Source organism: Sander vitreus, chromosome 4, assembly GCF_031162955.1.
Source record: "Sander vitreus isolate 19-12246 chromosome 4, sanVit1, whole genome shotgun sequence".
NCBI lineage: Eukaryota > Metazoa > Chordata > Actinopteri > Perciformes > Percidae > Sander > Sander vitreus.
Genome location: NC_135858.1, coordinates 20,853,444 through 20,880,355, shown reverse-complemented (window position 1 = coordinate 20,880,355; position 26,912 = coordinate 20,853,444). Strand labels below are relative to the sequence as shown.

The 26,912-nt window shown below is 39.0% G+C and overlaps 1 protein-coding gene across 1 annotated transcript in view; it reads left to right on the top strand.

Moving 5' to 3' along the window:
- The window catches only part of necab3 (N-terminal EF-hand calcium binding protein 3), a 39,814-nt gene extending 13,226 nt beyond the window's left edge, over positions 1–26,588 (top strand). Inside the window, exons 3-13 of the mRNA XM_078247493.1 lie at positions 2,652–2,760; positions 4,278–4,303; positions 6,120–6,217; positions 9,489–9,625; positions 12,318–12,439; positions 15,272–15,351; positions 17,726–17,779; positions 22,184–22,296; positions 22,815–22,892; positions 23,496–23,587; positions 26,560–26,588. Of these exons, the coding sequence (XP_078103619.1) occupies positions 2,652–2,760; positions 4,278–4,303; positions 6,120–6,217; positions 9,489–9,625; positions 12,318–12,439; positions 15,272–15,351; positions 17,726–17,779; positions 22,184–22,296; positions 22,815–22,892; positions 23,496–23,587; positions 26,560–26,588 (938 nt within the window). The remainder of the gene's footprint in view (positions 1–2,651; positions 2,761–4,277; positions 4,304–6,119; positions 6,218–9,488; positions 9,626–12,317; positions 12,440–15,271; positions 15,352–17,725; positions 17,780–22,183; positions 22,297–22,814; positions 22,893–23,495; positions 23,588–26,559) is intronic.
- The last annotated feature ends 324 nt before the right edge of the window (positions 26,589–26,912 follow it).

The following is a 26,912-nucleotide window of genomic DNA, read 5'->3' as shown; positions in this document are numbered from 1 at the left end:
TGAAACGAAGAAGAAGAAGTATACACTTTTATTGAAGCACACATCAACCGTATACATGTACTTAAGTTTAAGTGGGCAAAGAAAAGATGGAGCCATGGCCTTCTCCTTAAAAATTTACATAATATTCTGCTTGTGCCTCACATTTCAGTCCTTGCTCCAGCATGCATAATGGAAACCAAAAATTACCCTTGATGGCTCAAAAATACAAAGTCATTCATTGCTCCATAACCAATGAATAGTGCATGACTGTGTTTATTAATGCCCGCCTGCAATGCTAGATTTAAAAAAAGTGTGGTGCAAGATGCTGATGAGCTGCTATGCTGCTTTATACTGCAATTTCTTTTGACATTCTTTAAATGTATTGCTACTGTGGTACAATACTTTTCATGCTTTACTTTGTGTTTCTAACAGAGAAACAGAAGCACAGTGCCAAATTGGAAACCTTTTGTACTTCAAATTGCAAAAGATATTTAAAGTCCTGTTGTCAGTTTTATCTTGCTCTGGAAGTGGAGGAGGAAAAAAGCATATAGAGAATTGGAGGAAGATTTTAAAAAAAGACCATATGAAAATGAGAGAAAGTAAGTAAATAGCCATGGACCAGGCATTGTCTCGGCCAGCACATTACACATTCTGGTCAGGGGTAATGATGAGCAGTGTCTAAGAGGCTCCAACTGAACAGATGGTCTTCAAGGTTGCCCTCTTCTGAGTCAGCCAACTGGAACTCTATGGAATATTAAACTTTTCTCGTTTTACTTTGTCTTTGTGTTATAGGGTCATTATTTGGGTGGGTTACTCAATGGGGTTATGAAGCCTGAGGAGGTGATGAAACAGTCATCCTGCACAAGGAAGGCACACAAATTAGCAGTGATAGTTCCTTTATGGGTGAAGTAATGCCATGGCTGGATGGCTATTTGTCCCATTAGCTGTCTGACCCTCTATGACAGTCTGTTTGCCTGATTCAGCAAATACTTTAAAGTCACACTCATTTGTCTGTATGTCATCTTGGCTCCATCGTATCACTCTGACTATTCTGGTGTGTCTTTCGTACACATTGACTGACTGAGTGCCCAACTCCCTATTCCAAATGCCTGAGTGTCTGTTGTGGCTCAGAAACGTTCTCCACAGACACATATCTATCTGTTGGTGTGGACTCTTTCCTGAGGATTAAAACATCTCTGGCAGGCTAACTGCTGACTACTCTATGCAATCTGTGACAGTGGACAGATTGATAGTAGGCTCACAAAGGAGCACTTCTTCATAGATGACAAACAAGCTATTTTTTTCTATTGATTTTTCCGCGCATTGTCTGTCACAACAAGCTGTGCTCACAGTTAACTAGTTTAAGGAAACATAGAAAAAGCCAAGCTGCTGGCATATGAAGCATCTTTCATTTTAAAGTTGTAGTTTGTGGAATATTTCTGCAAAGTGTTTGTAGTAATACAATTTTAGTGATTGGGACTTTCCAAGTTTTATACATACAGCATAAAGTTGAGATCATGTTTGACTTTTGTGTTTGATTGCATGCCACCAAACCAAACTGTGAAAATTAGTGCTTTAACAGTTAGTCAATTTGATGAAAAATTTAGAATTTTAATAGGTTAATTGTTTAAACCAAAGTCAAACGTCCTCTGGTTCCTGCTTGTCGAATGTGAGAATGTACTGCTTTCTATTTACTATCTTTCATCAACATCATTGTACATTTAGAACATTTCTGTTTTGTACTGTTGGTTTGAAAAAACAAGCAATTTGAAGATGTCAAATTGGATTCATTTCTCACTGTTTGCTGACATTGTATTAAACTAAAAGACTGTAATCAGAAAAATAATCAACCAATTTATTGAAAATTAAAACAAATTATTAGTTTCAGGCCTAGAAATGACCACAACAATGTGGACCTGCAGGATGAGAATGAAGAAAGAGCAAGGTAGAAAAGTTCTAGATGAAACCAAAGGACTCATTTGCACTAAGATGGTGCTCCTCAGGTTGTTAGATTAGTGTGCTGCCAGACCAGAAATAGAAAAAAGGGGTATAGAAACAAGAGAACTTTATAGAGTTTACAGTATTAATAGTTAAAGCATATTGGTGATATATTTTACTCCTTTTCAGAGTCGGATTAATAACGTTTCTAAATTATTGATAATGTTAAAACAAAAGTTACAAAGTTTAAGCAACCTCTTACATTTTTATAGATAGGCCCACATATAGTTGACCCCAAAATGTTTGTTTGCTCAACATGAAGCACATAAAGACCAGACGACACAATTACATATGTAACTGTCGTTCTCTGAGAGTCTTCTCACAGACTTTGAGGGTAAGGCACACAAGGGCTTTTATGTCTTAAGCATCTTTTACAGTAATCATCCCAGGTTCCTGACCCCATGGATCAGTTCATGTGCAACTGAAATATGTAAAAGGGTGGAGAGATTGTTTTGACATAATAGAAAACAGGTTTTTAGACACCATAAAGCCAATATACAGTTAAAACAAAAACAATACAAGGGGATTCCCTTAAGATGATGCTCATGCGATCCTAGGCTGATTATTTGGACTTTTTGATCTTCTAAGAGGCAACACACTTATGTTACAACCCTATTGTTAGTATGCATGTTATTTCTGTAATGATGTATGCCTATACTTTCTCTGTGTTTTAGATGATGGCAAGCTGACCTTTGACGAGTTCAATACCTACTTTGCGGATGGAATCCTGACTACTGAGGAGCTACAGGAGCTTTTCTACTCCATAGATGGCCGACAAAATAAGTGAGTTTTTTTTTATTTGAAATGGACTCTGAATTAAATCCTGCATTGGAGAAATGAATCATGTTTAGTCTATTTATTTCTACAAGTGCTATATTAAACTTGTGCATTTTAGTGTTTGTTTAGAGAAACAGCACGTTTGGAGCTTAAAAGCACAGTTATTGTGTTTCTATCAAGTAATCCGTTACAGGCTTAATGTCTCAGCTGGAGGGAGGTCTTCAGTAAAAATCAGCCTTGCAGCCAATCTCAAGCAGGCTGAATTAATGTTTACCCCCTTCCTTTGGACATAAAATACTGTGGATTACAGCCACTTCAAAGCCTACTCCCTCAGAATTGCAATCAAAGATATCAGCCTGAGGGTAGCTGCTGACTTTACTGGTCTGCACATAATGTTTTACTCACTGCAGCCACAGAGGAAAAGACCATTTCTCCCCTGTCGTGATATATTTAATGCTTTTAAGTTTTCTCTTTTTTTTTACGAGTTCTCGTTACTGTTTTTGGCAGATTAGAGATTTGTTTTCATGAGACATTTGCACCCTTTTTCCACTATACACTTTTTTTTACATTGTACCAACAGTTTTTTGCTAAGCAAGACTTTCTAACTCATCTGTTAAACCATATACAGTAGGTTTCAGCTCAGGATTTCTCAGCTCAATGAATTCACTGTGTTTGTCAAGTCTCTGTGTTAGTCTTACAGGATGGCACTCACAAACATAAACAAACCCACGCATACACACACAAGCGCATTGATTAATATACTTTGTAAGATTTTTTTTTTCTTTTGTGCGCCTAACCATTTAGAGCGAGTGTCTGGCAGTGGCTACAGTAACAACTCTGCATTCATGTTTTGTTGTGTTGCTGCCAGTTCTTCCATCACGGTGTGATACATTGCTTTTGGACATGCTGTTACGCTGGCACTGTCACTGATGTGACCAACCAGACCTCTCTAACCAACTCCAAGCTTTGTTGCATCATCTGAGCTATGATGTCAAATAATGGGTGTTCTTGTTCTAAATAAAAGTACTGTTTCTTATATAATATCACTTCTGAAACAAAAGCATGTCCAGGCTTTGGTAATGATTTTAAAAGACACATAATTGCTGCTGTAATCATTTCTGCCATGACTGGTAAACAAAGGATTATCCATTTGAATGTTTTTACAACAGCAGAGAAAGAAGGCACTTTCACAACTCCATTAACACACATTTCTATCACATTTTATAATTCATGTAGAATGACAAAGTGCAGAACCCTGATTTTCTAAGCAGAATATGTCAGCTTGTGGTACACATAATGACAAGGAAATAAGCTGTGTTTTTATGCTTAAGTTGTACTGATTTGTATAGTTTTAACACTGGTGTCTTATCTGTGTGTCTTCCTTTGGGCTAAAACTGTAATATTCATGCAGTTTGGAGCTACACAATTTATCTGGCAGAAAAAGAGCAGCATGACTTTGTATTTCTCCAATTAACTTTCTCAATACTTTCCCCATGTATCTTCTGTTATGTTACGCCCTGCAGCAATCTGGACACTGACAAGCTATCAGGTTGGTTGGGAGAGTGCTTTGTCTGATTTTTTGCGTCGTAGTACTTTAATCTGTTAAATTGCTGTATTTAAAATTTGCTAACATCAGTGATTGTTGTCTTCTTTGTGGGTCCATATCTTCAAGTAGTAGCACAGAAAACATTTAGGCAATAGTTTGACATTTTGGGAAATGCACTTATTAGCGTTCTTGCCGAGAGTTAGATGAGGTCGACGCCACTCTCTTAGCTGTCTACAGCCTGAAGACGGTTAGCTTAGCTTAGCATAGCATAAAGACTGGAAGCAGATGGAGACAGCTCAACACTGCGACTGTTTTTACGCTTCACTTTTTGTACGATTCATAAATGACACGTAACATTAATTTATGAGATTTAGGGTTGGTTACAACAACTTGTACGATCGTGTCAGAAGGCAAGCGTATTTATAGCTGATCCAAATTGCCCTAATCGAAGGCAGGGTAGAAGCAGGCCATTATAAAGAGATGAGAAATAATGGCGCACATTGTCAAATATCTGTTTAAAGACTAGAAAAATAGACCTTGAGAGAGAAGTTCAAACTTTTGCTCCTTCCTCAGCTCCACACACAGCTGGCCAATAACTGTGTGAAGTGGGTGTAAACATCCAACACATTTCTTTGAAAGTTTCAGAAATTGTCAGACACAGGCTCTTTTAATGCACAGTTGGCTGCTGGCGGTAGCGTCACATTTACTGTGATACCTCAGGGTAGTATCACTCTTCTTCTCTAACTCTCCACAAGAAAGCAAATAGTTATTCCACTATTTCTTTAAAGCCTCTCTATTCTTTAGAATTGTTTTAAGGTGAAAAATATACACTGCAGCCAACAACACCACCGTCCACTTGCAATACTGGCTTTAATCTGTAAATATGAAGAAAAAAACCCGGCACAGATCTATTGACCTAATTTTTATCATCTTAAAAATGTATGTGTGTCAGATGGCCTGAATAAAGTGAAGAAATAGAGCAGAGACCTGTAAATACCAGTAGTACCCAGAATAAAACTTCTGCATAATTTATTGAATGGGAATGGCATTTTTTCCATCTGACGTCAATAGTGTTTTCCATGACAGAATGTTCCGCTTGTCTCAGATTTAGTTCATTTAGTCGTTTTTTTTGACTGAGTGTCTCTGAGAGCCATAACATTCAGGTGGATAACTTAATTGAATCTAAGTAAGAGGATTGTAAAAAGTGCTGCTGATCCATTAACATTGGATCTGTGTGTCACATCGAGTGCACTCTTTGGTTAATTGAGAAATAATTAAGATTGAATTCTTTCTCTGCTTTACTGATCTGGGTTGAAGCATTTACCCCACACATCCGTTGACTTTTATTCATTTAAATAAATAGTTTTCTCAGTTCTGTGCGATGTATTATTTGGGACCTAAATGTGAGCATATGTAGGATATTCTTTATCGTTTGGCTACATTTCATCAAATAAATCTTTATGACTCCTGTCCCCAACTGTACGCTGGTGTGGATGAGCTACTGTTATAACACTAGGTGATTAAAATGATGATTAAAATGACACACAGTATCCATTGCCTGTCATGGTGAGCATTGATTGTTATTGATGCATAGGCATGTGAAGATCAAATACTTCCATTTCGACTTGTGTATAAAACTAAACATGTATACTTTTACCCGCATCTAAGATATGTTCACTGCCCTTGTCATGGTCTTCTTTTAATTGGAATTTGTCATGGCAATTGGCAACATTTTAGGGGTTGAAATAACGTTTTGACTGTTTTTAGACTGTTCTTACATTGCAATTACACTGACAGCTTGTTTCCTGTTTCCTATTAGATTATTTTTCTCAGCACCTGGGGGAGTATCTCAGCGTACTTTCAGCTCTGGAGAGCCTGAATGTTGCCATTTTAAAGGCAATGGATAAAACTAAAGAGGTAAGTTTGGTTGTAAGTGAATTTGCCTTAAATCAAGCTTCTACAGTACAAAAAACCATGCTGAGTGAAGACAATAGGTGTTGAAACACACAGACACACAAAGTCAAGGTGCTATAAATATTCATAGTTTTGAGAGGAAACACTGGCATTCACAGATGGAGCCAAAAGCCTGTCAAACTGATGAGTTAACAAAAGAGCAATAAAAAAACACCTCAGCCACACACATTTCCATTACTTAACATGATTTTAAAGAAATAGTCTGACATTGTAGTCTGGACAATGTGCTTTTTCTCTTTCTTGCCGAGAGTTACACAAGATATCTCTTTCATGTCTGTGCCGTAAATATGAAGCTACAGCCAGGAGATATTAGCTGAACTGGGAACAGTGGGAAACAGTAGTCACTCTGTCCAATACAACATCTACTTATCAATCCTCTCAAGCTCACTGATTGACTATCCTGTTTGTTTAATCCTTACATCCGAGATATAACGTGTTAATTAGCTAACTTAGTAGGCAGATTTCGTTGCTTTTGGACAGAGACAGGCTAGCTTTCTTCCCCTGTTTGTAGTACGTGTGCTAAGCTAAGCTAACAAGCTGTTGGTGGTAACATCATTTACTGTACAGTTAAAAGGTTGGAATCAATCTTCTCATCTAACTCTCGGCAAGAGGGTGAAAAAGCATATTTTGCAAAATGTAGAACTGTTAAAATTCATAGGCGTAATCTTCACTTAGTAAGATAAGGAACATCTGTCACAGTTGGCCCAGATTGTGAAATATTGATTGAAATGTTATCTCTTCGGTTTTTGCTAATGTAGCTTAAGTTTAGAGAGACTTGAGAGAGAGTTGGCTCTGTAATTTGACAATCTATGAATTTGCATCATGTAATTACTGCAGAAACTATTCACTTATATAGGCTTTATAAAATATTCACATATTCCAAATGTGTTTAGCAAAACCCCCAGAGAAGCCTAACATTTTGCTCCCCACTCAATATATTATGTAATTGCAGTTGACAAGATATGTTAAAATTACCTCAGGACCTTTTAAGGCAACAACCTGAAATCAGGGATTTGAATTGTAATACATTATAAAACAGCAATGCTTGGTAAACGATAAGGAGAGGGTAGAGGAGATGTGTGCTGAATAAATATACGTCCTGTCTTACAGTTTTTTTCAATTGCTTACACACTAAAATTAAAACTTTCCCACAATTAGCAAAACCTTACACTCAAGGAGCACAACACTGGCCTAGAGTTGCACAACTGTAAGCACATTGTCAGCTTCACACTTTTTGCTAAATATTACGCACAGTGATTTGCAAAACACTAAACACACATGCATTTGACACAGAAATTTATCATGATGTCATTTCCTTGCAATTTCAAAGCAAAGGCTTTCAAATGAACACACCCATGAACCAATTGGTTAAACACAGCCACCAGGTACGCAAACACATTATTGCTTAATTGTAGACACACCAATCAGGTTTAAGCACTATATAAAATGCAGCAGGTAAGTTCACCTGCCTTCAACCAAAATGGAAGGAGTCAGAAGAAGAAGACTGAGAGTGAGAGGAGGTAGAGGTAGAGGAAGAGGAAGAGGCCCAGCCAGAGGTAAAGGCCGAGGTGGAGGTAGAGGAAGAGGGAGAGGAAGCCCTGAAGCCGGAGAATATGCTCAAAGAAGAAGAGGACCAAATTTATCAAATGAAAGTTGTGCAACACTAGTGGACCATGTTGTGAACCACGAATTGATGCTGAGGGAGGCTGGACTAAGAGTTCAGCTAAATCTTAGATATACAGTTGCATCTGTCATAAGGATATTTCGACAAGGAAACAGGTAAAAGAAAATCTGTCTACAGTTACAGTAATCAGCTGCTCATTGTATGCACCATATCAGCACTTTTGATACCCCTCCCTGTGACATTTGAGGATTGAGGGTCGAGAACGACAAGGAGGAAGGAGCCCCATATTCACACGAGGGTTTATGATCTCCGGCCCCAGGCTCTGGTACCCCTCATTCAGGCCATGGAGGACGCCTGTGACCAAGTCAATGCCCCAGCTGTGCAAGGATGGATTCGACATTCAAGAAGGTTGTCTTGCCAATGAGGATATTGCCTGTGATGTTGATTCTCTGGCCAGATCCAGCTAGGCGAAGAGATAATGTCTAGTATTTTCTGTACTTTTTCAGATCATTTTTTTGTTTGTTGTTGTTTTTTCTGTGATTGTAACCTGTACTGGATACCATATTTTATGTTTGTCTGTTGTTTGCGGTGCTAACAGTCTTATGCACACTACTGTAGTAGCATGAAAACTAGGACTTGTTTTGTTGTTGATTCTCCATGTCGACATGTTGACTGATTTGGGTATATGGAGAGAAATAAATTAGATTTTCCTCAGTCTGCAGCATTGGTCTTGTGTAGTGTTTGATGAACTTATTGTATATTTGTACTTGCTCTGTGTACTTCATTTACAGTACTCTAATCACTGAGAAGTAGAATTGCTAAAAGTGTTTTAGGTTAGCAACAGCAGTGTGTAACTGGTTCAAACGTAATTAAGTCAAATGAAACGTGTGTTTCATATGGTACCAAAATATGTTTTTTATAAAATAGTGTATAGTTTTTGCAAGAGTATTTCATTTTGCAAAGGGTCTGAGGTGTTCTGCTAATTGGGTGTGTGGTTGTGCTAATTGTGTGTAGTGTTTTGAAAAAGGATTGATAAAAAACTGTAATTAGATCACTCTGTTGTTCCTCTGTTCTGGTTCCTCTTTAAAGCTGTTGGAGTGGATAAATCCATAGAGGATTGTGCAATCACTAGTTATCAGCTGTGGTCTGGCACGGAGTGCTCTGGACTGCTAATCCCATGATGCATTTTCAGTAGAAGCTACTTGTCTCTATAAGTCTGGACGAAGAGCTACTGCACTGTTACTTCATTACCACATTGCGTGTATAAGAGTCCTTTGAGAGTGCATAATCACATTCGTGTTTGGGGACTCGTGTGCAGCAATTATGTCTCCTATTAAAGTTCCTCCACCTCTGAATTTGGATATGAGTTACTGAATAATGTATGTGTTCAGAGAATTAATTAGCCCATTTAACTGCCGCTGTCACACATTTCACAAGTACCTGTTGTTGTTTTGGAGAAGCTATCAACTCATCTCTCGCTGCGTCTCTGCGGTCTGTCTCGTCTCTGCCATGCTTTTACTTCCTTGTTGCTTGAGTTTGAGTATTATGTGCTTTAACTTGTCCTTCTGTTTGTCCCTCTCTGTCTTTCAGGAATACCAGGGTTCCAGTGTGTTGGGCCAGTTTGTCACAAGGTTCATGCTAAGAGAGACATCCAGTCAGCTACTGTCTCTACAGAGGTCCCTGCAGTGTGCCATGGAGGCTGTGGAGGAGCAAAGCAGCCCTGCCCCGTTAGTACTGCAATATGACACTGTCTGTATTGTGTGTTACTTGTACAGATTCCAAGACATTATCTATACTGTACTTTGGCCTCAAACTCACCTTGATGAAGTCCATGCGCCTAAATGCGTTGGTGAAATGAAGTAGATTCTTCAAATTGTCTGGCAAGTCTCCAGGTTACAATTATGTATCTGAACAAAATAGGAGTGTGATGTTCTTATAAGTGCATCAAAAAAAAATGGGTATCTCCAAAAAACAGTTAACTGTGTTCCCTTTAATGCCCATCTTTCCATAACCTTAACCATTAACATGGTATCTCTATAACATAACCAAGTGTTTTAGGCACTTCAACTTAAACACACTTAAACAAAACAATTCAAGACTACAGTCTTTCTCTAATTATAAACCCAAATTTCACCTTACCATACCCATCAGGGATAAGGCAGACTAGAAAAAGTTCATGTTTGTTTTAAAACGAACTTCCTGTTGGCATAAAGTCTACACTGCATATTTTTCATTTTACATTTTTAATAGTTTTTTTAGTGTCAAGGTCTGAGCATGGAAGCTACAAAATGAAACATCCTATTGTGTTGTTTAGCTATGAGGACTTGTTGCACACAGTATGAAAACAATAGACCTGGTAGAGGAAATGCCACTCTACATACCACATGTTACACTGTAAGCAGTAAGACACAACACCGAGTGTCCAATGCACAAAAACAATGAAGGTGAAGGTTGACGCCCTACAAACTGGAGTGACATTTCCTCTGCCAAGTCTTGTACTTCATGCTGTACTATACCGATCCATATTATATCATAATATTCTTTACCAAACTAGGAAACACTAGCCTGGAGGCTGAAATTGAAGACCTCAGAGAGTGGTGTGTTGTTAATCAGGTTTTGATTCAAACCACAATCATCAAAGCAAAACACTATACTCATATACTGCACTTTATTCTTCCATATTATTAAAATTGCTGCAGGAAAGCAGTCCTATAATGCAAAGCAGCACGACTTCTATGCTATTAAAAATAAAAATGTTGTCAGTGAAGTCAGCATTGGTAAGGAAATTCAACAAATTAGTGGTACCTCAGAGGCCTTTCTTTCCAGATATGTCTTTCAGCCCAAACCTTTGAATGTGCTGCATTCTCACAATTATTCAACAAGTTCCCTCATTAGTAATAGACAGACTGCTTAAAATTCAATATTTCAGTCATAGAGCCAAAACGCTTTTATTAAATGTAAATGGAGCTCATAGAATAACAGATCTAAATTGCTGTCAACAATTTGGTGAACCACTGTGCATGAGTTGCTGTATAAAATGGTAAAATGGTTGCTATTTTTTGCAATGAAAAACCTGTACTTTATACTTTTTTCTCTACAGTGTAGTTCATCAAAGACCCCGACATAGGCATCACCTATTAAAGAAATTCAATGCAGAAGACATTTAATGAAAACGTAAATCACCATAGGTCAATGTCACAAATGACAAAACACTTGACAACAGACTTTAAACATTTTCAAATGACAAAGATACTTCCCCCACCTCTGTGGCCATTGAGTAGCTTGCTGCTGACGTTGTTTGTTACACTGTGTGTGTCAGGGCTTAGCAGAGCTCTCCTCTCTCCCCTCTGGGTGCCACACTGGTATTATTGGAGATAAATGAGTGATTATAGCCAAGGTGAATTATTGGGAGGGGACTGGTGGAGGCAGAGGGGGAGCAGGATAAAGGATGATATATAGGTGGCATTGAAATACAGAACAAGTGAGTCATGGAGAAAAGAAAAGCAAGGAAAGATGAATACAAAAATGAAATGAATGACAGAATTGTTCAGAATGACTGCGATAAATGGAAAAAAGAAGAGAGGGGGTGTACGGAAGGACATGAGGATCTTTTTGGCCACAAATAACTCTTTTAAGACTGTTCAAAGAGGTATAGAATATGGAAAGAGAAAGAGGGAGTGTTTGTGAGGTGTTTTCTGGGAGGGGCTGAATTAGAGACATATTGAGTTTGCAACAAACAGCTTATTTCTCTCTCCTCTGCTTCCCTGCAATGGATTCATGGCTGTTGCAGTGGCCTTTGGGCTCCAGGCTGTTCTCAGCATGAGAACCTCCTAGCAATGCGCTCCCTCTGCGCTGTCAGCGTGATGCAGCACACTCACACACACACACGCGCGCACACACGCACGCACGCATGCTAGCACGCACGCTAGCACGCACGCTAGCACGCACGCTAGCACACACGTGTGTGTGTGTGTGTGTGTGTGTGTGTGTGTGTGTGTGCGTGTGTGTGTGCGTGTGCATGTGCGTGTGTAAGTCCCTAACACCCAGCCTGTGGGTTAATAAACACTGATGTGTATCTAGCCCATCACTAAATGCTTTCACCTCTACACTTGCTCTTTATCTCTGGTTCTTTTTTCTCAGTCTGCACCAGCTCTCTCTCTCACATTTACCTATCTCAGTTTCTGATTTAAATTAATCATTAATGTATCCTACCTTACCTCTCTCCTCTCTGCCTTTCTCTTGCATCCTCTCTCCCTATCTTCTCTCTGTCCTCCGTTTCATACCATTCCCTCTTTTTCATTCCCCCATGTGGCTCTGTCTGCCATATCTTCTTATTTCTGTTTTCCCCACACCCCTGTGACAGTTGCTGTCTTTCTTTCTGATGTTTGTATCCCTGGGTCACCACGGCTGTCATGGCAGGAGAGAGGTAAAGGCACCAGAGCTGACAGCAGTACAGAGGAATGGCAAGCGGTGTGGTCGCAGGATCTATAATAACCTGTGCATGTCCCCATCAGATCCTTGCTCTAGCATCCTGACCACGGGTAAGAGGAATATCATATTATGTTAAAAAATGAATTATATTCTTAAAAAAAAAAAAAAAAAAAATTCATTTTTATTATCCTCAACAAATCCCATGAAACAAAAAGCCAATGTGTCCCTTAACATGTTACACTAATAATTAGCACATTGCCAATACTCTCTCATTTCCCTACTCTCAACCTCAAGCCCCTAGGCTCCTACTGAAGATGCAATCTTTATAAACCGGGTCATGAATATACTAAAAATGGCAAACAATTTCCTGGCACTTGCAGTTTTTAACAAACATTCCTGCATTTGCTGTACTGCTGAGAATTTATGGCAGCGGGATGGTTAATGTGGGATTAAATCAAAATAAACTACAGTGCACATTTTCATCATGATGCAGAAACATGTTGCAGCCACATTTTAAATGACGTTTACCTTATTTTTGACTACAAAAAGGATGACTAAATGTGATTTCAGTTGTACCTATACTTTTTAGACAACAATAAAGCTCCATGGCACAAGAAATAAGCTATATCAGGTTTGTCCTTAAATGCATGCAGCATTGTGTCAAAGTCTTCCCACTTGGACAAAATACACCATACTATAAATTAACATTTTAAACATCTCTATACTTAGTTTTACATACCCACCAAAGCAAATCAATAATGAAATGTACTTCCTGTTATTGTCATCCATTGGGGAAATTGTGTTCAGTGGTGTACACGTGAATTATTTCCATCACTGCCATATTGTGCATAATTAGAGCCGGCTGTAAGCTCTCTCTGAGGACTTTTTTTTAACCTAGAAAGATCATATTGACATTTTGTAGAGACAATTAATTGATGTTTAGCCTCATTTCTTTTTCCCGTCACTAGTATTGATAGACTGAACATCAGATATTGAGCCTGCATGGAAAAATATGAACCCTGAGTTTGTCATTCAACTGTATCAGAAGTTAGATGTTTTTTTTCTACAGTGGGGCAAAAAAGTATTCAGTCAGCCACCAATTGTGCAAGTTCTCCCACTTAAAAAGATGAGAGAGGCCTGTAATTTTCATCATAGGTACACTTCAACTATGAGAGACAAAATGAGAAAAACAAATCCAGAAAATCACATTGTAGGATTTTTAATGAATTTATTTGCAAATTCCTCAGGAAAATAAGTATTTGGTCACCTACAAATAAGCAATATTTCTGGCTCTCACAGACCTGTAACTTCTTCTTTATGAGGCTCCTCTGTCCTCCACTCGTTACCTGTATTAATGGCACCTGTTTGAACTTGTTATCAGTATAAAAGACACCTGTCCACAACCTCAAACAGTCACACTCCAAACTCCACTATGGCCAAGACCAAAGAGCTGTCAAAGGACACCAGAAACAAAATTGTAGACCTGCATCAGGCTGGGAAGACTGAATCTGCAATAGGTAAGCAGCTTGGTGTGAAGAAATCAACTGTGGGAGAAATTATAAGAAAATGGAAGACATACAAGACCACTAATAATCTCCCTCGATCCAGGGCTCCACGCAAGATCTCACCCCGTGGGGTCAAAATGATCACAAGAACGGTGAGCAAAAATCCCAGAACCACCGGGGAACCTAGTGAATGACCTGCAGAGAGCTGGGACCAAAGTAACAAAGGCTACCATCAGTAACACACTACGCCGCCAGGGACTCAAATCCTGCAGTGCCAGACGTGTCCCCCTGCTTAAGCCAGTACATGTCCAGGCCCATCTGGAGTTTGCTAGAGGGCATTTGGATGATCCAGAAGAGGATTGGGAGAATGTCATATGGTCAGATGATACCAAAATAGAACTTTTTGGTAAAAACTCAACTCGTCGTGTTTGGAGGGGAAAGAATGCTGAGTTGCATCCAAAGAACACCATACCTACTGTGAAGCATGGGGATGGAAACATCATGCTTTGGGGCTGTTTTTCTGCAAAGGGACCAGGACGACAGATCCGTGTAAAGGAAAGAATGAATGGGGCCATGTATCGTGAGATTTTGAATGAAAACCTCCTTCCATCAGCAAGGGCATTGAAGATGAAACGTGGCTGGGTCTTTCAGCATGACAATGATCCCAAACACATCGCCCGGGCAACGAAGGAGTGGCATCGTAAGAAGCATTTCAAAGTCCTGGAGTGGCCTAGCCAGTCTCCAGATCTCAACCCCATAGAAAATCTTTGGAGGGAGTTGAAAGTCTGTGTTGCCCAGCGACAAGCCCAAAACATCACTGCTCTAGAGGAGCTCAGCATGGAGGAATGGGCCAAAATACCAGCAACAGTGTGTGAAAACCTTGTGAAGACTTACAGAAAACGTTTGACGTCTGTCATTGCCAACAAAGGGTATAAAACAAAGTATTGAGATTAACTTTTATCCCTAAAAGTATTTGGTTATTGACCAAATACTTATTTTCCACCATAATTTACAAACAAATTCATTAAAAATCCTACAATGTGATTTTCTGGATTTTTTTTTCTCATTTCGTCTCTCATAGTTGAAGTGTACCTAGGATGAAAATTACAGGCCTCTCTCATCTTTTTAAGTGGGAGAACTTGCACAATTGGTGGCTGACTAAATACTTTTTTGCCCCACTGTATATGGAATAAGAAGTTGGAACCTGATTCACCATCTGTTTGGACGTAACTGATTGAGGTTTCTTGACATCTTTAATCAAATAATTAAACTCTCAGCGGGCTTCCAACTCTAAATAATTCATTAATACTATAAAACATAGACTGCTGGATGTACTACTGCTACTGCATTTACTCAAATTCAGTTGGAAGCAGAATGCACAGTGGAACTGGGACACATTATATACATTCTGATGATTTCGTATTGTGTTGTCTTCAGGTGTGTGCATGGAAGAGGGAGAGAACTGGTGCTCTCAAATCAACAGGCTGCAGACACTGCTGGATAAACTGGAGTGTCAGGTATGAAACTGCTCCTTCTGTATAATTTTAGGTGGAATACGAGGGATAAGGAAATATGAGCATAGAGCAATTATATTTTGACCCTTTTGTCCCCCATAGATTTATATGAATGCATAAAATTCCCATTAATACAAATAAAGGATGTAGCAGCCATCAATATTAACTTTGTTGAGCAGGCAATGGAATAAATTTAATAGGAAATAACAAAGGGAAATTTGTCGTGCTGTCGCCTCATTTAAAAAAAAATGTCATTATTAAAGGTGCTCTAAGCGATGTCACGTGTTTTTTAGGCTAGAACATTTTTTGTCACATACAGCAAACCTCTCCTCACTATCCGCTAGCTGCCTGTCCCCTGAACACACTGTAAAAAACATGGTCTCTGTAGACAGCCCAGGCTCCACACACGGCAACAAAAACAAACTGTGCCAACCTGCACCACGAAACATAACAAACAGTGTTCCAGCCAATAACCGACAACAAGTATTTGGGGGTGGGGGTTGGGGGGTTAGTGCGCGGAAGGGAGGGGGGAGGGGACGGGATGAGGAGGAGGGAGGGACGAGCTAGCCTCAGTTTTGTTTGACAATACTTTGAACGTCAACAAGAAGTGACGTCACCCAACATCACTTAGAGCACCTTTAAATAACTTGTGCAAAATAATAACGCCTAATGTATTAGCTTTTCAAACATTTTGGGGGCACAGAATTATTAATGTGTTAAGAATATGAGAAGTACACCACTGGGCTACACACACAGCACTTGAGGTTGTGCACATATATACAGCGATATCTGTAAACCTGCCTGCAAGGCTACTTATACAATTGCAAGATTACTTCAGACACATGGATTTCACTTGAATAGTTTAATGTTGTGTTTTCACAATTATGTCTGAGACAAGGTGTCAGCTGAGTGCTTAAATGGTGTCAGCCATGATTTGGAAAACAACAGCCTGCTTGAACAAACCCATTGTGTGTTTTCAGTCATTTAGGTCTCATAAACGGTCTATTATGTTAAATGTTGTACATTTCTATTTAACTTTGCACTGAGCATAATTCAGAACATGTTTTTTGTGTGTTTGTAATGATCAAAAACAGCAAATGGTGCACTCAAAGCATGTAAAAGCAATGCGTTTCCAAGAGGTGTTGTGCAGATCAGTGTTTAAGTCAAACACAAAGCACAGTCACCTCTCAACCTCTCATTCTGTATCCTATGACCCATTCTTGCTACCGCGTCTTAAATTCTCTTTCCCTCTCTCCTGCCACATCTTCTGCTCCATCTCATTCTCTTTGTTTGTTCTTTTTTTCATTAACTCCTGATATCCCCATGTTTTGATGTTCATTTTTCCTCTCCTTTCGGAATCACTCAAAGCATTTTTTTCTCTCTAACCCTCGGTTTTGCCAACCCAGTGGGACTCAGAGTGCAATATCAAAAGCAATTCATAACCTGCAGAATGTTCTAAGTGCAATAACCATCCCCACACTTCAACGCCACCACTATCACACACACCTTCTGTCCATCTTGCTCCCTTTCTTTGCTCTCTCAAATACAACACAATGAGTTTTCTGCCTCAAAGGTTGCGTTCCTTTTGTACGCACACACACACGCACGCACACGCACGCACGCACACGCACGCACGCACGCACACGCGCACGCACACACACACACACACACACACACACACACAAGAACCGTAACCTTTAAGATGGAAAGCTCATTCTGTTAAATTACATATACTGTATTTCATCATACATCATCATACTTTTATAGACTGCATATAGCCTAGGAATATGGGTGAAATAAATCACGTGTGGTGAATTACATGTTTTCCACTTGTTTTTCTTTAAAATTACAATGGCATTATTGAATGAATGAATGTAACCTTTATAGCCCTGGGAATTTGTCGGCCTTTGAAAAATGTCAAATCCCAAACTCATCAGATATCATATAATAGCAGAGCAAAAGGAAGAAAATAAACGACATTACAGTAACAGGTGCGATTCACAAACTTAGTCCATTTCCTTTGCCTACCCTTATGTACCACATTTGTGCCCGCAGCCTGCAAACTGGTGCAATTTGCCCATAAGGTGCAAATGACTGCATGCAAATATGCATAATCCATCAGTACTCTTTTGTCCTCATGTAACTTCTTTCTTGGAATGATGAGGTGATGTTTGGAATGGCATGCAACTTTATGCAATGCAACACAAGTTCAGTTAAGTGAAATTTGTATAAATTACTTAAAGAATAATTACTTAAAAAATAAAGTAAATAATGTCCATACCTCTTGCACCACTGACCATTCTTTCCCAGATGTTTAATAGAGCCAAAATCTTGTTCTGCATACTGTATATTCATATTTGATACCTTCTTGTTTCAGGGTCCCAAGTTGGAGCCACTGAAAGAGGACACACTGGCCAGCACATACAAGTCTGTAAGTCAGCACTGATATAAGAATTGTATCTGGAACTGACCACAGTAAAGAAGCAGTCAATACACATTTTGTTTTGTGGCAGGTTGTTTTTATTGAGCAGTTTCATGATTAAAGGAGAATGATTTGTTGTCTTGACAGTTAGTGATTATGACTCAATCTTGGAACCCATTGGCCATCGGTATGACGACGATTTAGCCTTTGGAGGAAACATTTCTAAGGGGTTTCTGTGTAGCCAGTGGGCCAAGACTTCCTCATCATCATTGTCCAGTTAGTGTCAATACTTTTTGTAGGTGTTTTATGTCCAGATGACATTTTGGCTAATATCTACTGTATAAAAAAATATCTGCAGATCAATGCAGACAAATATATAAAAAAAAAAGAAAAAAAAAAAGCTAAGCTAAGTCGTTGTCAGAGATTGCATTTCGGCCATTTTTTTCGCCTCTTTGCTCTCCACATGGACTGTTTACATATTATAAACGTTATTAAAGCAAAATATAAAAAGCTTGATCATTACAACAGTAATTTTAAAGGTTCATTACTGTTCCATAGCCACACACACACACACACACACACACACACACACACACACACACACACACACACACACACACACACACAGGAACAGAGTTGCAAAGATTTCTTGTCCATATAAACCAAGCGTTTTACAGCATTTCACAGTAGTCCAGCACTCAAAGTCGAACTATATGGTGAGGTTTCTGCAATGTAATGTTGAAATGTGACACTTCTCTGCCTGAGGCTACTGTACAGCAGAGTTATTACGTTTATAGAACAACTCTCTCTTTGTTTGACTATACAGTGGCTGAATTACATTGATTGCATCTCACTCTGCAAATCAAGTAAATTAAGGACTCACTTTAGTGGATAATTGCTGATTAAAACAGTATTTTCACATTTTGTTCATTTTAAAGGAACCACACTTAGCTTGTTTTCATTTACTTTTATTTTGCATATCTCTACATAAAAGACAAGGAGTGGACAAACCACTGTGGCACTGTCTAAATGTGAAAATATTATTCAAAACATTTCACCATTGTTGGCATTATTCCACTCTAGCTACTTATTTAAATTGTGATTGAACTCCATTAAGTTACTGCTCTTTTTGCTCATTCTGATTGTGACAACCCTAGTAGTCACAGTATTTTCCTTAAAAGCTGACAAGATATCACTTAAACAATTTTTCAGCTGCACTGTTCCTTCTCGATCCAAATGATACAATAACCTCCTGTACCAGCATTTCTAAAGTCTGTGTTATTCTAGCTCATTCCAGCTATGAAAATCAATATATGACAAGCCTCAAGGTATAAACGTGTGCAATGTGAAGCAGACAAGGGCCAGTTTATGTTCACAAGGCTCACATTAAAACAAGCGAGAGTAAATAAAAGATTGTCTGAGTTTGGGTCTGAGGGCCCTATTTTAACGATCTAAGCACATGGCGTGAAGCGTGTTTAGGGCGTGTCCAAATCCACTTTTGCTAGTTTTACGACAGAAAAAAGGGTCCGTGCCCCAGGCACTTGGTTCAAAAGGGTTGTACTTAGTGTCTTCGTTAATTCATAGGTGTGTTTTGGGCGTAACATGCAATAAACCAATCCGAGTGTCATCTCCCATTCCCTTTAAAAGCCAGGTGCGTTTGTACGTTGGCGCATTGCTATTATGATGGCAAATTTGCACCGTAATATTTTTATTTGTAATATTTTTATTTGTAATCTTCTGCATGTGTGTGTGCTGCTGTGTGTAACAAGCATAGTGTGTGTGCGCGCTGTGCATAATCCTAGGCGCATGTTAAATTGCTAATTTGCTGTTAAAATAACAATAAAATGCTGACTTTAGACCAGGTTTTTGTTGGTCAATGGCACGATCACCTTCCGCTGCCTCAAGATAGCAATATGCCAAGAATGCACCTGAACACACTTCCCTGTTAGACCAGCACGCCCATGGGTGCAAAGATGGGCAGAGGTGCATTTGCTATTTAAACGACGCAGGCGCTGGGCGGGAAATTGACAACTGTGTCGGTCTGAAACTAGCAAAGACACATGCGTTGGGCTTTGCGCTGCGCTGGGTGCAAGATAGGGCCCTGAGTGTTTTTGCATGTTTCCATCTGGTTGAAGAAATGAAAATGGTGGAAAGAGCAATGTCTTTCTCTGTTTCTTTTAGGATTTTAGAGTTATCCTTCCAAAATAAAACTCAATAAAAAGCAAACAATTTTGAAATAAAAGCACACTCAAACTACATATTTTCTCACTCGCCTTTCGTGGAGTCTGGTCATGCAAATTGGTTTTGATTTATCTACCTGTAATGTTTCTGCCACTGCAATACAATTGAGCTGAATGTAATTTCTTTGCTCCTCAGAACACAAAATTTGCACTTCTCATTCATACTATTTTTAATGACAACCCTTCACAGCGAGGACTGTGGGTTATTCGCTTTTTTCAATGTCATTTTTAAACGCTATGAGCATCATGAAATAGATCCATCCTCCTCCATTGTATTGAGGTGGCAACAACAATCTCAGGAGATCTCAAAACTAAACCTACATGGCACATGCAACCACAAATAGGTATTTTTGTAATGAAGGTGAACCAACCTTTTACAGTAAGACTCATTCAAGTCTGTGAAAACAGTGCTTGCAAAAGATATGCCATAAGGCAAGTTTCACTTTATACTGGATGCAGTGGTGACTCACTTTTGCATTGAATTGTTGAGAAAGTAAAGAGGGCAGCAGGTTGACGTGCTGCATCCGGAGACCAGGCGGAACTCATAGTCCCCTGAGGAGGGTGCTGTATCACTGCCAGTTGTGGTTGATGTTGCTCGTTAGCTGGAACATCAATCGATGAAGGAAAACATTTTTTTTTTTTATGATTTCAAAGTGTCTTTTCTTTTTCTCTGTCAGGAGGTCCATGGATCGATATGGAAAGCAGGTGTTATATGAAATATTTTCATGGCACATTTAGTTGATAAGTTGAATGTGCCTTCTTCACAAGGGAACTCCACAAGCCACTTTCTGTTGTTACACATATCTCTGTGGTAATTTTGTGTCTGTGGTAATTTTGTGTCACTTTGTAATTTTTTTGGTCTTTTTGTAGTAATTCTTTGTCTGTGGTTGTCATGCCCCTTTTTGTTGTCATGTTGCGTCTTTTGTAGTCGCTTTGTGTCTCTATGTAGTCATTTTGTGTCTCTTTGTAATTGCTTTGTGTCTCTATGTAGTTATATTGTGTCTCTTTGTAGTCATTTTATGTTTCTTTATGGTAATTTTGAGTCTCTGCCTGGTAGGCACATCTCTTCAAGGGACATTTTGCAGGTGAAGGCGACCAGGGCCCTTGGCACTTTGGGCCCCTAGGCCTGTGCCCAGCAGCACACTTCAGTAATCCATACATGAACCTGCTGTACACAGTGTATTATATAAAGAAAGTGACAAACTGCCCTGATGACACAGATGAGGTATCATGGCAACACAGTTATTATAGTGCACAAGGACGTCACTTTTTGTAAAAAAATGGGGACATAAGGTCTCGGATAAAAGCACATGTTTGTATGTAATGGGGGAATCGGTATGAGGTTAGAGTAGATAATTAAAATGCATAATTACTCATTAAAGGGCAATACAAAATACAAAAATAGGGCTACTCAGCATAAAATGCACAACAATGTCAACCATTCAAGAACTTAGATTTAATTTCAACATTGGGCGGGGACACACTCCTCTCCCACAAATTTCAAAATTAGACAAAAGCGACCAAGTGGGGAGGACATGTCCCCAGTGTAAATTAGACCTGATAGTGCAGGTAGTGTCAGCATTGTGTTATTTAATCACTTTGCTGTGTTTTTCAAAGCTTAGAATTTACGAAAGGTCCTTAAATTTCACTTAGATTGCTTTATAGTTAGTGCCTCCATCTTACTGTGTGCAGCTGTTTCCACTTGGCTTTCAGATACATTGACAAACAAAACTGAATGTACTGCCAAAGTGCCTTAAGTGAGCCAAGAGACGTACCATTAACTTCAGTCCCTCCAGAAAAGCCATCAATAAAACCAATAATCAGCCATATAAGTCCGCATATTTATGCGTGGGCCGCATCTTTTCAAATACACCGCAGTTTCGCCGCATAAATTGCCAATTTCCGCGCAAAATATGCGGGGCTTGCATGATTTCATAATCAGTGATAGTGAGATATGAACCCTCAAGAAGGAAGAATCAGTTCATCATCAAACACTTCAAGTATCTTGAAAATATCTACACACACACACCTGGACCTCAGGGGGTGATGTCACACACACACACACACACACACACACACACACACACACACACACACACACACACACACACTCTTCTTTGGCAGCCAGTGTGTCATCTCATTATTTTCCTCTCTCTTGTATCCCTGCCAACAGAACATCCTTCTTGTTCAGAGGCAGATGTCGGTGACCGATGAAGATTTTGACAACTTCCGGAAAGTTCTGAAGAGCTACATCGATGTCACCGCAGCCCACTCTGACAACCTGCAGTGAGTGTCTTGTTTGTTGTCAGAAAAAGCAACATATCTTGTAAACATTGTGTCAGACTCTGCTGCTGAGGTAGCTTTTTGAATGTTGAGGCAAAGTTGAATTAGGGGTTTGAATTATGCCAACTACACCAAGACGGATAGACAGCTAGTGTCAACGAAATATTCCCATTCGCATTAGCATTTTATCATCTATCGTCCTTGGATGTTATGGCAGCTTTTATGAGACCCCGAACTGTGAGCAGCTTAATTGAAAATTAATTAAATTGTTTTACATTAATAACCATTTACAGTAATACTTTCACAAAGTGACACTGTCACTAACTTATTGTATAGAAATTAGGGCAAATTTTAATTTACTGTAATGCCATCTGCTGTCTTGCAAGAAGCTTTGCTCCCTGCAACTTATAACTGACATCTCTCAAAAGATTATTGATCCTTGCTAAGTGCAACCTCTCTTTACAGTAATGTTGTACCCTCTTCTTGTCCCACTCTACTTTTCTTCTTTATCCTGATGACAGTGTGTCCGTTCAGAAGCTCCCGGGAAAGTTGAGTTACATAATGTATGAGTTCTGGCAAGACCGCATCTCCTGGATGAGGTCAGTATTGTGTGTGTGTGTGTGTGTGTGTGTGTGTGTGTGTGTGTGTGTGTGTGTGTGTGTGTGTGTGTGTGTGTGTGTCTCAGATATTGGCAGACTGTTTGGCACTCTTAACTGTTTGATGAAAATGTTCCCCACCAGTGAAGATGAGCAGATGGCCCATCTATCGGTTAGCACACACATACACAGACACATGCATGTATGGTTTAAACCGATCCATGGCGTAAGCATATCAATGGATATATATTAATCCACACAGACCTGTTGTGTTTGATAAAAATGTGATTTAAAAAAAATAATAAAGATTTTCATTAACTAGTATGAACATTTACATGTTTGTTTAGTCAAACAAAATAATTTACTCTTTGCAAACTTAACAACTCAAAGTACAGTTTTGACTGCCTCCAATGTCAACATACAATAAACAAAAACATCAACAGTTAACATTAAATATCTCATTTTAATCTCCAATTTTTAACATAAACAGGAATGAACAATTCATTTTGCTACAGGTGATGCTCAACTCTGATTTCCTCTAAGCTGTCTCTTTTTCTCTTTTTCTCTTTTTACTCATATTCCGCGCCTCCTTTTCTGTCTCTATAGCTACCTGCAGTCCAACAGCAGTAAAGACTTTCAGCGCTGTGTCATTGACATGTTGGAGGATGCTGAAGTAGTTTCTACCATGTTGCTCCCAGGTTTGTATATGTGTGTCTGTAAGTGCATTTACGTCTGCCTCAGTGTGGGATAAACACATGTAAGATATATCCAAACCTCCAAAATTGTGCAAGTCGGACTTTCAGTGAGATATAGTTGTAGCATACAGTTTCTATGACATTTACTTTTACTTTATTGTTTTGTACAATTTAATGTGTTTATGTAAGCTGTTCCTTCACCTCCTTTATCTCCTTTACATGTGTAGAGGTCTGCTTAGAAAAATATCCTGATATTTGTACGTTGTAAACGATGAAGAAAAGATCTTTCTGGATCTGTTTCAATACCATCTACCACCATCTTACATTTTCAGCTGTGTGTAGCTCCTTCATTGCATTGCATTGGGGTACATCAACACTTGAAATCCAAGGCTGAGTTCCAAATCACTTTTTCTTTTTACTTTTAGTATGTACTGCCTTTATATATGCTGCGCAAGGAATTGTGGGTCAGAATAGCCAGAAAAGCATGCTGGCTTGCATACAGCAAAACCCGACCGGATGCAGTAGGACATCCAGGTATTTTATATGTTCAGATGTACTAAAACCTCTCATCTGTAGAAATTGGGGCTGCGTCTAGAGTTTCTTGGCCTCCTGACAATAAATCACTTTGAGAATTTGGGGAGCCTAAAGGTAGAAAACGTTTTCAAATCAAGGCATTCACTGTACAAATATTCAATGTTTCCGAATAAATAAATATCCCATATGGGGATATGCTCTCCAAACACTCTGGGCTATGTTCTCACTGGCTGTTGACAGTGAGCCGGTTCTGATGTTTTGCAGATATGTGTGTATTGCCTTCTTTTAAACACATTTGCATGTGGAAATAAGTCCAGCAGGCAACCTTATTGGCAATGTGACTTCTATCTGACGCACATATCTTCTTGTCATCAAGTCCTCAGCAGGACCAACACATGGCAGAGTAGCACGGATCACTGACACTCCAGCCCAGCATCAATCATGACTCTTCGCTCTCGTCTTGACATTTGATTCATTTGTTGCACGCCTCTAAATATGCTTCAGAAATTAATTACTTTTTCTGCCTCTTTTGCGTCCATTGCAGATGATGATTTAGCTGTGTGGGCTGCACGGGTTGCACTCATTGCTAGGTGCTGTACGTGGTTGTTTACGTACACACAAAAGAGAGAATTTAGCATAACATTTGTGGAGCTGACAGAGAGGCATCCTCTAGTCTTTACGTGCTTATTTAAGATAAATGCAAAAATTCACCTTGTGTTTTTGAAAAATCTACAATACAACTGAAATGTTTCCAGATTTATAACTAATTTAAATAAGCCTGAAAATTTTTAATTTTAAATATTATATATATTGTCAATATTCGATTAAATTAAACTGACTAAAATGAAACTAAAAAGAAATCATGAACACAGAGTGAAACTGAAATGTGACACTAAAATAATCACATTTACCTGGTTTTACTGTAGTTGCATTGGCTGAGTTAGTAATAAATAGTAATAAGCTATAAAAAAAAGTTTGATTAGAGTTATTGACAACCAGTGGTAAGGCTGCAGCTATCGATTATTTGAGTAGTCGAGTGTACCAATTATTCCATCCATTAACAAAGTAACTGGATAAGAAATACTTTACCCAATAGTAAATATACAAAAGAGAAAATAAAACAGGTCTTCTAAAGTAAATAACTAACCGGGTCTAATGTGGGTCATGCCTTTGCTGTTCTAGGAAAAGAAATATCACCAACGGGAGCCGCCCACTTTAAGCTTTATTTTGGCTCTTCAGAAACCTATGGGTGACGTCACGGATACTACGTCCATATTTTATGCAGTTTGTGATCTTAACTAGCAATCATATTGATTTACATTAAATGCTAATGTTAACGTTACCGTGGACTGGGTGCGTAACGTCAGACCGGATGCTTTCTGCTGAGATGCTGAAACACTAACGCCCTGCACTCTACAGAGTTTTGGTTTTGTTTCAGCTTGAAATTATCCCAAACTTGTGACACTTATAAGTATCCATGTGAAACACAGCAGGTTGTATATAGTTTTATGGATTAAACTATTTGCATCAATGATTTTTAATAACTGAATTACTCAAGATAGTCGAGGAATCGCTTCAGCCCTAAGTGATTGTTATCTGGCGTTAGGTATGCTTGCATTCTGTGTAGCATTTTCAGTGAAACAGCTGTTAAGCTGCTTCTTGTGGAACATTTGCGTTGAGACATAGCCTGTTCTTGTCAATGAGAGACATCATTAGTAGGTTACTTGCTGCTGAGGATAACAATGCCCTGATTGGGAGAAAGAGGGAGGCTATAGTTTATAAGGTGCACGTCAGAAGCGCAGGAAGGATTCGACTCTGGAGTCAATAATAGAAAAATAATAAAATACGACATTCTGCTGCTCATAGCAGCGGCTATTATTGTGTGTGTGTCTGAGACAGTCACCCGGCACTGCCTTTATATTTTTTCCAGGAGGTGCTTTGCACTTGCTGCCAGGTCTTTTAAGTACATTGTTATTCTGTCAAACTTTGTTTGATTACCACTAAGAATCTGTTCACAGCTTAAGCAAATGCTACTCTTGGACTGTAATGGACACTATGGTATATACTGTAAAATCATTTGCTTTGTATTTGCCCTGTGTTTGCTGCACTTTGACTATCAAAAAAGAAGAAGTTTGAAAACGGAAGAACAATGTGCACACAACCTCATGATCTTATGCCCTGTATCTATAAAGCTGTGATTTTCCTGCGATTACATGTTTTAATTGCCACCATCCCCAAATGATGAACATCATGTACACGTTAGTTTGCTGATGGAAATGTTTAGCTGATAAATTGGAAAAATTTGAGGTTAATAAAATGTAAATTAGATTAACTATTTTTAAATGTACCATGACATTTCCCTCAGAAGTCATAAATCGAGTTATACAATATGTTGGTGTGTGGTGACCTAACTCTTTTTCTCTGTATGTGTGTTTCATCAGCTTCCTGGTGGATTATGACTAACAACTAGCAAGTGAATCCAGAATGTCACATCTATTGCCTACACTGACACGGACAAAGACACACTGGTGTATCAACCCTCTCACCCACACATGTAACACACACACACACACACACACACACAGACAAATTAAAAGGCATCCACGTGTTTGAAAGCAACAGGAGACAGAGACAATGGCATCATAGAGGGTTTTCCAGCAGCATCTTTTAATGTTCCTCTGTCTACGACAGCTTATTATTGTGCCGCTTATAGCATAAGGGATAGTTGCACCCTATAGCCGATATTGACTTGAAAGTGACTGATTCTCTGCAATGCAAAAGCCTCTCTTGCTTG